This window comes from Accipiter gentilis, chromosome 23 (assembly GCF_929443795.1).
Source record: "Accipiter gentilis chromosome 23, bAccGen1.1, whole genome shotgun sequence".
Taxonomy (NCBI): Eukaryota; Metazoa; Chordata; class Aves; order Accipitriformes; family Accipitridae; genus Astur; species Astur gentilis.
Window position 1 is genome coordinate 19,684,916 of NC_064902.1, and position 13,489 is coordinate 19,698,404.

A 13,489-nucleotide genomic window follows, 5' to 3' on the forward strand; every position below is an offset into this window, starting at 1 on the left:
GTACCGCACCCTATTTATTTATTTCGGCTTGAGCCTGGATCAGTTTAGGAAGCATCTAACTTGCTGACTACAGGCATTTCTAATGTGAGCTGTGAATGCCTTTCAAGTCCCTGCATATTTCAACTTCTTGAGTTGTAAAGTGCTAGATCAATACTTAAGTATTAACTGCACCTTCCAACCCATCCAACAAGGGAATGGTGGGGAGAGGTGCTGCAGCATCCCTGAACACAATATTTTTTCCTTCAGATTCACAAATACGTGTCCTATCAACACATCCCTGGGAGCTAAGAGGTTCCTCTGCATGTCGCATAATTTTTGCAAAAATTACGAGACATTACTCGCATAATTTTGACCTAATTATTGAAAAAGGAGGGGTAAAAAAAGAAGACTGCGAGGAGATGATTCAAATATCAGAGGTTAAGAATTACCCTACGCATATAAGAAGTCTCGTGAGCGGATTGTCATCTCAGAGGTGTCCATGTGTTAACTGTCCCAGTGGCGCGTGGCACTAGCCAATGTGAAACCGTGCTGATTATTTGCAACTAGAAAAACTTGTATTCTGAGTAGGCTGTGGGGCCCCTCACTTGGGAGAAAACATGAAATGAAAAACAGAAGAAAAAGGGGGAAAGAGCAGCTACACATAGAGACCAATAAAGCGTGTGCTACTCGACCTTTATGGCAGTGATCTTTTTTACTGCTGTTTTAATTTAAGGCTTGCTTGTTGGCTTTCTGGTTTGGATGCTGCTGCTGGGCTTATTTTTGTGTTTTGTTTTTCTAAAGTATTATTTTTGAAAACACAGATGGGAAATTTTCAAAGGAGAGAGGAGAAGGCATATCACGTGCAGCAGAGGTGGCCTTGGCACATGGACGGGAGTTTCTCCAAAGGCTGCTCAGGGGCCACGTCTCGGTGTCCCACCGTATCCCCGCACCACCTCGCGCTTGGCCAGAGGGCAGAAGTGAACGGGTGCCAGCAGATAAAGATAGGTACCCGCTGGGCTTGCAACCACCCAAAATGCTGTGAAAGCTCTTTCAAAGGTCCCTGTACCTTTCCAAAGCAAACTCTGCTCCCCTTCTGGTTTTGTTATGAAAGCAGGTGAAACCAGGTGGTTTTAACTTAGTTTCTCTTTGAGGTTTGGTGTGGTTCCCAGAAGTCAAAACCCCAAAACTTCAGGAGTGAAAAGCAAAGCAAGCACCAAGTTCTGAAAAGGGCTGCTCGACCCCGAGTGAGACAAAGCTGGAGAGGGCCACAGAGCCACAGGGAGGCACAGCCATGCCAGCCTCCTCCAGCAGCTCACGTGTTGCACAAACATCAGACAGCGAGCCTGGCAAAAACTCCATCCCCCAAATTAGGAGGGTTATCTGGGTAATACAACCCCCTGGGGAGAGATCTGCATGGAGAACAACAAAAAAATTCAACTCCTTGTGTACTCTGTCAGCTGTAACCACAAAGCGGCATCTGAGGAGGAAACCTTACTGAATCCGTGATTTTGCTCAAACATTTCAGAGCAACTGAAATAAATAAGCTTAAATAAGCTCAAAGGCAAAGGGAGACTTTCATATCTCTCAAGTAAATCTCAATCTCTATTTACCACCTCACCAAAATCCCAAACTGGGGAACAAAAACTTCCTTTAGAGACTAAATAATTCAGTCTCTTGAATTACAGAAAAGGTAAATGCTGGGCTAGGCAAAAAAAAAAAAGAAAAAAAAAAAAGCAGGAGGGGGAGGAGGGCAGGGAGTGAAAGAAAAAAAAGAGAAAGGGTTTCCCACTCCAGTTTTCATAGTAGCAGAATTTCAGCACATTCCTTTTAAGTAGATGCCTAAGACTCCAGAAGGGGTTAACAATAAATAACCTTGCTGAACACAAGATTCCCCTTCTTTTCACATCTGAGTAATTCTTTTGTTTGTCCACTCTGGGAACAGAGGAGTTTTTAATAAAGCTGACTGTTGTTTAAAGCCACTGAGTTCTGGTGGTGCACACAGCATGGAGTAGTTTGCTTTGTGGCTACCTTTGGAGCATATCAGGATGAAAGTGTTATGTCCCCAAGCTGTAATTATGCGACTACTTTCTAGTGTTTCAAAAGGAGGGAGAAAGAAGGAAGGAAAAAAAAAAAAAAACAACAACCACCTAGCCGTGGTTCAGTGTGTCATAAAAAGGAAACGAAGGCGCGGTAATAAGACTTCAGCTAAAGTGTTAGACTTCTTAGCTGTCATGTTAACAAGGTCCTTTAAACCTTACAATAAAGTTTAAAGCTTGATTTATTCTAATATACTGAAATTGTTTAAAAAATAATTTGCATTATGACAAGGAAATCTGTTCTGAGAAAAAACCTAAAGATGTCATTAACAAAGCAGGCTTACAGAAAATAAGAAGCTGCACAGCGTCTGGAAATTTGCTGTTGACTCACAATTTTATTTAGTAAACAAGGTAAACCCTGCAACATGTGAATGGTGTTCTGGCTTTAGATCCCTTCAAACTACTTAGAAACACCATTTTAATGGGGAAGCTCAGAGGCTGGTATTGGAACATCACCCGGCCACATTCTACTTACGCAAAAAGAAATGTTCAGCAGAGAACACATATATTATCAATTCTGAGAAAATGAAAACACTCAGGAAACAATCATTTCCATATTACAACAGAAAATTGGATTTCCTAGTGAATAATGAAAATGAGGCATCCCTCCCCCCTGACCTCCTCTCTCTCCAGTATTTGTTCTGTGCCCCTCACCTTGGTATCAATGTGCTAAGAGATGATTATTAAGTGCAACAAAGGCCACAGCTATGCACAGTTCTGGAAGATGTCCTAGCCTGTTTCAACTCGGTTATTTTTCCCTCCTTGCAGTCTCTTCAAAGACAACGAAACCTTAGGTGAAATGAGAAGTGCATGAACTACACTAGCCTTGAACTTGCAAAAAAATAATTACTTGGATTAACGCAACATCATAAACGTTCATCCCTGTCTGTTAGGCCAGGAGAAACCCTTGGGAGAAGCCTTGTTTCTGGAGAAAAGCCACGTCCCTCCACTCCTCCTTCACGCCGGCCCTACGTGGTCACGGGCAGAGGATAACAAATTGTGACTAAAACTGCCTCAAGATGAATCTGTTTGTGAGAGACAGAAAGTGTGTCATGCAATGCTACTTTGGGAGAGATAATTAATACTGCACAAACAATCACTGGAAAAGCTAAACACATTATTTGAATGTTTTGAAGTAAATGGTAAAAGACAATGTTTAAATTAATTATTAATTAAAAATGAATGTTGCCATCTTTAAAGATTTTTTTTTTCAAAGCACTTTGTACGCTGATTTGAAATGCTGCAATATCAAAGTATCCAGAGCTTCAGATTCCTTCGTGCCCCCTCCCCTCTGACAACACATTATGCAGGTGGGAAACTTTTTTGCCATTAAATGCTAATTAGTTTCACAACTAATTACTATCATGGTATTAGGTTAATGTTTTTCTACTTTTTGATTTAGACTTACTTTTGTAAATCCCTTATTCAAATTACTTTGAAGTAAAAGACTACAAATTAGTTCTCTTTTTAATGCGTAATGTGAGCCGTGGCAAGTCAGCCAGTAATTTTACAGCCTGTTTTAAGGAACAGGCAGAAGAAAGGCAGCGCAGCTCTCGCGCGCGGTCACTCACATAGGTAGCCAACTGCTCCGCAGAGTTTTTAGAGAACTAGAAGACTTATAAACTCCGGCTTCCTCACCAGCCGCCAATTACCCGGTTTGTAATTTGAGGGGAAGGGGGAGTTTACAGCTTTGCAAACTCACTCCGTCACCCCATAAATACCGAACACACCCATCGGGGCATCACACCCTTCCTGCCTTACCCTTTCCTGCGCCAGCTCGCTGCCCGGGTGCCATTCACGTTGAGCAGGGACAGCGATCCCCCATTACTTCATGTGGTTATGTATGCACTCATTATACTGCCGTCTGTTGCTATAATGCTCCTATTAATTTTCCTTTTGATATTTTAAGAGCAATCTATAAATCACACAGACCTTCACGTGTGCCATCGTTAATGCTTAGCAAGACCGTCGTGCATTGAGTGGGTTTTTTCAGACCCACCAAACAAGCCCATTTCCCAGCTCTGCCCCACTGGCTGTGCTTGTCGCGTGGACTGAAGCGGGGAGAAATCACATTTTCTTCTCCAAGAAACGCAGTTGCCTATGAGGTTTTGCAAGTTTTAAAGAAAAGAATTGCAAACGAGTTTACAATTTCACAGCTTTGTGTGCTTGTGGGACTGGATTGAGCTGATCTTTTTTATATGGAAACTGGTAAACAAACCTTTTATGTTCTAATCAACCTAAGCATGTCCCCACATGGAGATGTCTACTCTTGCTGCTCCACCCGTGAACCTCAGGAACCAACTGTGAAGGTCTCCAGAGTCACACTTCAGCAGATGGTAGGACAACACCTAGAGCTACACACACGCCTCTGCCGTACTTACATTGCTTGCATAGGGGAACGTCCTGGACTACTGTCACTCCCGTTACTGTTCGTATGCTCCATTGCACCATTAAGCTCTTCCCTCATCGCGTTGGCTAAATTGCCCAGAGTGGGATTTCCCATGGAAGCAGTAGTGTATAGAGGTATACTGTTCTCAGCCATTGAAGCCTGCCAAGGACACAAACAAATACATGAAGAGCCATGACTAATGTTTTCATATGTTGCACAACACGCTCGCTTATTCCAAAACATTCTCCACATTTACATTATTTGCAATTACCATTTTTTAAAATATTGTGCTTTCTGATAGGTATTACCCTGATTCCACCAAGGGAAATTTAAAATCATTTACATCTGGGTTTAAGCATTTATAGCTGTATTGGCTTGTGAGAAGATGGAGCTTTCCATTCCCTATTTGGAATTACACCCCCTGGAAAAAATAAAACATCCTTTTCCTACTTTGATTTTGCAAAATTATGTTTGGGGCTTTGGGTTTTTTTGTAGCTGAGGTCTGGGTTTGGGTTTTGTTTTTAATGAAATGGGGAAAAAAATTAGAAGTCACTCAGCTGATAACTCCTTCCTACCAGAGCAACTGGGCACCAAGCGGGAGGGCAGCATTACTGAGTTTGCTTTTTCTCATGACACAGGTGTGAAGCTGCGGTTAGCACTAACTGGATCAGTCTGAGTTGCACTGATCTGAGAGCTGAACCAGTCCATGTGGATTTTTTTAAGCCTCAGCAACTCAGCTCTTACCTTAGCTATTACAGATCTCACCATTTTATTTCGATTTTTCCTTGTTCTAAAGAAATGCCATGCAGAGGCACACTGGAGTTAACTTTCTAAATGGAAATCTTTGTAGGAAGAGAATGAACTGTTAAATATTTTCCTTCTGATTCCCACCGTTCTGCTTGCTAATATTTACTGTGTGTCAGCATTAGCTCATGTTGACGGCACAGTCCTGTGCCCGGCGCAGCAGTGCTGGGAGCGCAGAAGCCCCGAGCTCTGGAGGAGCCCAGCATTTGGCAGGGATGGGATGCATGGCTTTCCAAGGCCGTAGTGCCCAGGGACTTGAAGGACGTTTAACCATTTCACCCATCCCAGCCGGATCCGGCTGACATCATCTGCAGCTCTCTGAGCCGTGTCAGCGCTGGAGAGCCGCAGACGCTTGCTCGGCAGCGCTCGACCTGCTATGGGGGGAGGTCAGCTGGCTGCGGCGGTGGAGCCAAAAAATCCATCAGGCTCCGGGTCTGCATGATGCAAACCCTGCCCATGGGAGGGGAATTCATGCAAACGTACTCCCCACTGAACGCTCTCGTGGGACAAAACTCCTTGCTTGTTGCCATCCGACCTGGCAGAGCTGTTCCCAGGCAAGCACGGCCAGAGACCGAGGTGGGGGCAGATGGGATGGGAAGTGGGGGGGCCACGACCAGCCCTGACTGCAGCACCTTCACGAGCATGGCCCCTTTTATTCTTCCTTATGTTGACCTCTCCATGTGCAGCCCTATGTGTCACACGTGATTACAAAAGCTATTCTAACGGGAAGGATTATTTTTATCTTCTTGATTCAACAACCGGCAAACTCATTGTGATTAGGGGATGCAAAGAATGGTTCACATTTCCTGCACTTGGCAAAATAATGACTCAAGTTCTTCACCCATAGTGATAACTTGTAATTGCAGTAAAGCAATTTACTGGGGGAGAGGTGGGACATGAGGAGTATCTCCCATAAAGATAATAATAGGGGAGGGGGGTGTTTTGGGAGCCCCTGGCGACCCGCTGGGAAAAGAGAGCGCTGGGGAGACCTGGAGTCCCTGTACCCTCCACACATAGAGCCGGGAGAGAGCTGCTGCTTCTCCCTGGCCGCGAGGGAAAACAGATGGAGGAGATGTCAGAGGGGTCTGGGTGAAGGAGATGGGAGGCTCTGCCACCCCACAGCAAAAGAAAAACGCAGCCTGGCATCCTGGCGGCACGTAGCACATCGTGCTGTCCCCCAGCCTGCAGAGAGGCGGCCGCTGTGCTCACAGGGATATGCAAAGAGCCGATCTTTGCAGATGGCCGCAAAAGCCAGAGGAACACTGCTTGTTAATTATTAATTGGACTGAATGTAGCCACTGGAAGGTAAAGCAGCCTTGTGTGTCCTAGGAGGAAGGTTATTGCCCAAGCAAGGTCTGAACGGCCCACGCGGCACCGGCCACCTGCACGGCTTCGCCCAAATCCCCGTACAGCACCTGAGCACCCACTGGGATTTCACTTCCAAAATCCAACAGCGGGGGAGAGGAGCGAGGAACCTGCTGGTGTATTTTCAACCCAAATGAGGACCTGTCTCAAGTGCAATGAGTATTGCTCACCCCCATTTATTATAGGGGCCACACTGGCGGTAGCGAATCTGGCCCAAGCTCTTCTCTCCATCAACTCAGTTCACATGATGCTATGGGGGGCACGAATACGTGCCACTTCCAGGAAAAGTGGGAAATGGAAACAGTTTGGAGGTTATCACAAAAGACAAGAATGGATGGAGATGACGACAATGACACGTGTTTCAGAAATAAAACACGAACAGTTCCGTATGATAAGCATATTAATTGAAATTAGTCACATAGCTAACAATGTGAAGAAATGCAAGATCATTTCATTTTTGCCTTTCAGCCTCATGAATGTAAAATGCGCTTGTAATCTTAATACTATTCAAGAGACAAAGCAGTCTTTAAAAATCACACTTCACAAGACTCAAGGGAAAGTAAGTTACTAATGAATGGTATTTACAGTTGCTTCATTTAAACATGCTTTCATTTGCTTTTCAGAAGTTACTACATAAACTCAAATAATTAGAAGAAATGCAGAACATCGGTTTTCTCCTAATAATCTGTTTCTTGGTTCTGAAAAGAGAAGTCTGCTAAAAACGCGGTTGCCCAAGCAAACATCCATGGCCATCAATGAACGTCTCAAGAAGCGACACTCAACAACCAACCAGGGTGCAACCACGCTCAATGTTGCCTCCCAGATTAATTCACACTATATGGAACAGGCTTGACCCACCCCGCCCCCCCCCAAATTCAGGGCACAGTAATGCATTTGTATCTTTGGTTCATACAGCAAATACTGACTTTACCTGGGGTTTCTGAGATAGACTCAGGAGTTTGTAGAGAGGGGAAAAAAAAAGCCAACCTGATATACAGCACATGAAAAAGGGCTGGAGATGCGCACACTTTTAGGCTGCAAGTTATTAATTGTGCACCAACGCTTTGTATATTTCTACATGGTGAAAAACCAGAATTTTTGTCTTACAATTACAGTACAGTTTAAACCAATAAAAACGATCTTTTTTTCCTATAGGAACTGCAACATTTATTTTTTACCAACAATAGGAAGATATGCAAAAATAGCCCTTAAAAGAAAAGGGGGAAAAATGATCTGCTTTCTCTTTAAACCCATGAACAATAGAAGGTCACGTGCCGCAGTATCCTATCATTCAGCACATTAATAGCTGTGCTAGAGTAATTACACTTGTGGTATTTTTGCCTCAAGTGAAATTCTGAAATAAGAGGATGGAAATTATGATACTGCTGATAAATATTAATAAGTGAACTTTTAATTTTTTTGCCACAATATTCAAAATGCTAAGCATCTAGCTAATGCTGAAGCAGCCTGATATGTGTTTGCCTCCAGGGACTATGATGCTTTATGCACTTAAGAAAAAAGTTTAACGGAATTAAAATTTAATATCTAATTAGAGCAAGGCTAATATATTTTGAAATGAGTGGGGAAGACACACGCCTCTGTTGCATATTTGCTACAGTCATTAATCTTACCTGTAAAGCAGCATTGAGAGGTGTGCAGTAGGTGTGGCTGGTCTGTATGTTTTTAATAAGAGAAGGGTTACTGCATAAGAAAAACATAAAAAGGAGAGTTAAATGCAACCAACTTCTGTGCGAGCATTTCAAGCACGTAATGCTTCCTCCCACACCAGAAAACTAGAGCTGAGACTGTTTTTCCACACAAGTTCTCTTTCGTTTCTCTTTTTTTTTTTTTTAATTTAAAGAAAATATCTGCATTTTAGGCTATGGTTATCATATTTGCCTTTACTAAATAAGGAACATCATTATCTCTCGACGTTACCTCGCCATGTGTTCTACTACCCTGCGTTAGTAGCACATCTTGGCATCTCTGCTCATTTTAGCTGTGTTCAGGAGAAATTCTCCAATATTCGTCGTGTCTGGGAGTCAGTTACCATGTAAAGGTGCATCATGAGGAGGCTATGATCAAAAGCATCACGGGACATTTTAAATACTACTTCATGCAAATTATTCTCGAAGTCACTGGCAGCGGAGTGCCTCGCTATAGAGCAGGGGACCACCATGAGAGAGGATTTGAGCCGTGTTATTTCCTGCCAGGCAAACGGTGAGTGGCCCCGGTGAAGGACTGCCAACGCCATTGCCCCGAACAGTTTGGGGTTGTGGGCTTGGAGGTGTGACGGCAGGTACTGCTGCACCGCAGCAAAGCGGTACGGACCACGCAAAACAACATGCTGCCCTAAGGGCCTTTTTAATAAAAAAATTTTCTGGTGTGCTATTTTGGAACCTTACTTTAGTCATCTGAAGTTTACGTAAGGGGCTGGATTTGAGGAAAATGAATGCCAAGCATACCCGCTCTCTCTGTAGCAGACATCTAAATACCACTGGTTCCACTGGAGGGCGGGGGGGAGGATAAAAAAAATTGAATACAAACTAGGTAAGTAGTGCCAATGCAAAAAATGGCCAAAGTTTTATCACTCACTGGGCATTTTTATTTTTGTTTTTTTCATGTGGGAATAAATCATGGTGAGAAGGGTCTTAACTGAGCCCCTCCCACAGGGACCAGCAAGGATCAGTCATCCTGGAGAGATGGCCTTCAAGTAAAGGTCAAAGAAAATTGCTTTGGGCACCCCAGGAATATTTGTGCGTGGCTGTTGTAGACACAGGATGGCCTGTTGATTACAATCTTTACAGCTGGTCTTACTGCACTTTCAAACTTTTTAAAGTTAATTCAGCATTTCTGTCTTATAAGCACATCACTGTATTTCTGATTAAGAGTTGCAAAACAAGGCAGACAACTGAAAGCAAAGGAAAATATCAGAATTAAAACTTATCTGAAGCCTTTCCTGTCATATATCTGTCTTTCTGACAGGTCTACAGCAGCATATCTGCACTAGCATGGGTAATTATTTTAGTCTACATTGCACTATAAACAAATGCTATAACAAACATGTCAAAGTAGAGTTATTACTACAGGCATCTGGATTATCAGAGTAGGACACACAAAATACACGTAACAACCAAAAATTTAGTTTCTTTAGCAGCAAAGGTGATGTCACTATTTCATGAAATGCAAGCCTACATGAGATGGGTAAATCATGCAAAGCAAAGCAACAGCAGAAAAAAAAATTAAAGCAAGTAAAAGCTCTTACTGTGCAACAAGCTCGCCAAAGTTTTCATCAGGGCAGTATTTTCGAGGACGGCCTCGTTGAATATGACGGCCACGTTTAAACTCTTCATCATCAACAGTCCAAAAGGACCCAAACTCATCCTCTACTCTGATAAAGCACTTATGCAGTGAGAGGTTGGTGCGAATGGCACCCTGGGACAAGAGCAGCAGCAAAGGAGATGAAGTGGAAACAAAGGGACACGGGATCGGGGACAGAACAGACATCAAATACAGGGAAAAGGAAAAAGAAAATAAAATGCAATAAGCATAAGCAAATGGTTTGTGAGGGTTAATATGCATTGCCACCTAAAAGCTACTAGCATGTGATGCAACAAACACCAAGCAAGCAGGGTCAGGGTACTGGTGGGCATACAAACAGTAGTGATGAGATGTTTGTCTTGGTTTCCCTTAACTGAAACAATGCGAAACCACCTGTGGTTGGTCTAACACCAGCTAGCAGCCAAAAGCCTCTACGTTAAACTGTAAGCATGATCCGAGCTAGGCTAAGAAGTTCAAACATGGTGGACATACCCACTGATCTTTTGTGGCCTTCGTTTTTGGAACTCTAGTTCATCCACTGTCCATACTGCCCCTTTAACGTTTTCTACTCGCACAAAACACTTGTGAAGACTAAGATTATGACGCACTGCATTCTGCAGCAAGTATAAAAGAGAAAACATTCAAAAACTTTCTATGAGAAAATGCTCATCATTGTCCAAGAACAGCAGCACAGTCAGCGTGACAGTCCTCATTTTGCAATTTTAAGCCCCTTCCCCTCCCCACACCCGTTCACCTTCCCCAGCTCTTTACATCTTATTTTTTTGCAAAGACAAAATAAATATAAAAGCTTAAACCCAAAATTAGAAATTCAAGTTATTCTTATCAATTATCCCCAGTGTGAATGAGAACAGCCATCATTTTAAGCATGCACGTTGTATAATACAGCACATTTCATAGAGAACACAAGAAGAACACTGCTAAGACATTTTCAAAACAAATATACACGCTCTGCAAAGAGAAACTTCTCCTCTCCTGGAAAAGAAAGCAGTTAGAAAGAACAGAAAGGATTTCACGTAAGTACAGACAGCTCAATTTAGCAGAGAGGCACTGGAGCTGGTGTTGCTGCGGTTTCCCACAGCTGGGCTAATGCGAATCAGGTGCTGAACCTCCATCCACACCCACAGCATGGACCGGGGGCTCGGCAGCACCCCACCGGCCGACACGGCACCGACTCCTGCCTCCACGGCTTGCTCTTATATGGAAGTTGGCTCCTATTTCTGGCAGACTACTGTACTGACTGATCTGAGCCTCTGCCAAGTGAAAACATGAGGAGGGCTCTCCGAAACAAAGTGATAATATCCCCACAGCTCATCACCCAGAGGGACCCGCGCTCATGGCATCCGATGCTCAGATGTCCTCTCTGCAGCTCGGCGCTGGGGAAAGATGAGCCCGGCCAACCCTTCCGACGTGCGCGGACCTTTGCTGAAGCCGAACATAATGAGACACCTCACTTTGTCATGGCAAGCTGAGGCTTTTCTGTCCCTGCTCCCTCTGAAACGGTGCCGAGAGCCTTGTTATTCCTCAAATGGAGTGCCATGCTCCCTCCTCGTTTTATGAGTTTTCTGAGCAAATACCCTCATACAAAGCCACTCAGCTTTGTACATGGAGCTTGTCCCCAGCGCTGCTGAAAGGGGCTCGGTAAACAGGGAAAACAGAAGAAGCCATTTGCTGAAAATATGCAGGCGAACAAACTCCATCCATCATCACTGGCACCATTGATTTAGTCAATCTGGTTGACTCGTTAGCAGGCACAATGCCAGCCAAACACATGGCCTGGGTCTAGGCAACCAAGAGACTACAATTTTTTTTTTCCTTCCGTCGTCGTTGTTGTCTTTTTTTTTTTTTTTTTAATGAACATCGGGTCTGGATGGTGAAAGGGAGCTCTAATCATGAATGTCTAAATCGCTGTGCAAACAAAGGGTACGAACAGTGCATTTGTCATGTAAATTAAGAGGCAGTGGTGTGTGTGCCTGGGAGGGGAAGGCTAAGAGTCTTTTGCTACTTTTCCATTTCTCTGCAATCCCTAGCACAGTCCCCACACTCCCACCTCTGGTACAGGGGAAAATTCAGGGCTCAAACTGCCTTTGCTCAGCAGATGCTTTAGTACAAACGCATCTCCTCTGGCTGTAGGTGCCCGATCCCGGCACTTTGGCTTTTCCATACTAATCTCCTTGTGAACTGGTGGAAATATAAACCCTGGATATGGTTTTCCTCTCAGCAAGGCAGAAATCTAGCAGAAAGTCAACCTGTCCATCAGGGCTGCTTCCTTCTGCCCTTACTTTCTTCTGTTATTGTTTTTTAATGATATTTTTTTTCCCCTCTCCCACCTCTTCCAGATTTCACTAGTTTTGAAATTTTTGGCAAAATCCCCGATTTTGAGGTGGAGGAAAAACATGCAAACGCCCCACACCTTACAGGCTAAAATCAGCCAGCTCAGCAACTGCTGGTGGGTGCCGCACTAGTGCAACCCGACACAGGGCTGCTGGCCCACATCTGGGTAACTCAGGCAGTTTCCTGTGAAAATGGGAACACTGTCAAGTCTGGAGCAAAATGTAAGAATAATAACACTATTTCCCCCAGTGAAAGCTGATCTTGTAGTTCATACAGCAGTTGATCAAATGCACACAGCAAAGTTCAGCGAAGGGAGTCCTCAGAGTTTGTAAACAGTCTCTAAATACACGGCTGAGCAGAAATATTTGTGTTCTTCTTTAAATAAATTTAATGTTGGAGAAATACTTTACAGTCTGTTCTTGTTCTATTGAAGTCAATGTGCAACTGACGTTTAAGGCTGCTGATCAGGCTCTTGCTGAATACATTCAGACAGACAAGTTGAGCATTTGCAAGATGACCATGAAGCATTGCCCTTGCTTTCTATGTTGCACGTGAACACTTATTTAAGGAATTCACCGCAGAAAAAAATTGTTTTGTTTCCCCTGCCTCTGGATACTTGCTATCTAATAGTTTTATTTGAACAATACCCCAACGTTTCAGAGCCACACCTGCAGCCTGTGCCTCATGGCTGCGACTCAGTGCCAGCAAATTACTCCAAAAAATAAAAGCAAACAGACATTGCCTCTGACCTGTCAGAACCAGTTCACAGTGCTCCCCCAGCAATCAGCTTAACAGAAAAATTAGGAGCTATTATTGTAAGATTATATATTTACCTTGTTAAAAATATTTGTATGCAAGCCACTTTTGCAGAAAAATTACCCTGAACATGCTTGAATGCAGTAAATGAAAGGGTTTGTTATTTTAATAACTGCTCAGGCTCTGCTGTACTGCATTTTGGGAAAGAGGTTCATTTTTTAAAGGTCTTTATTTCTGCACTCTTTTTGAAAGAGGGCTCAGGGAAGCTTGCCCACGCCAAACCCTGACCCTAAACTCAGGGAACACTGACCCAAACGCCCCCTAAGCATTAGCTGAAGGTGAGCACAAATCAGCATGTATACATTCAGATTATTCTGATTCTGCAATTAGCCCCTTGTGCTTGTTCTGCGCCCCGTGGGCTTCCCGT

At 43.7% G+C, this 13,489-nt stretch overlaps 1 protein-coding gene across 12 annotated transcripts in view; it reads right to left on the reverse strand.

Moving 5' to 3' along the window:
- Positions 1-13,489, reverse strand: part of FOXP1 (forkhead box P1) — a 392,520-nt gene that overhangs the window by 6,196 nt on the left and 372,835 nt on the right. For 11 of the 12 annotated variants that reach the window (XM_049827087.1, XM_049827082.1, XM_049827079.1 and 8 more), the window contains 3 exons: positions 10,447-10,568; positions 8,265-8,334; positions 4,457-4,623 (listed from right to left, as the gene is read on the reverse strand). In XM_049827087.1, the coding sequence (XP_049683044.1) occupies positions 4,457-4,623; positions 8,265-8,334; positions 10,447-10,568 (359 nt within the window). Of the gene's footprint in view, positions 1-4,456; positions 4,624-8,264; positions 8,335-10,446; positions 10,569-13,489 lie in introns of those variants that run through there. The other variant, XM_049827086.1, reaches the window with a different exon arrangement.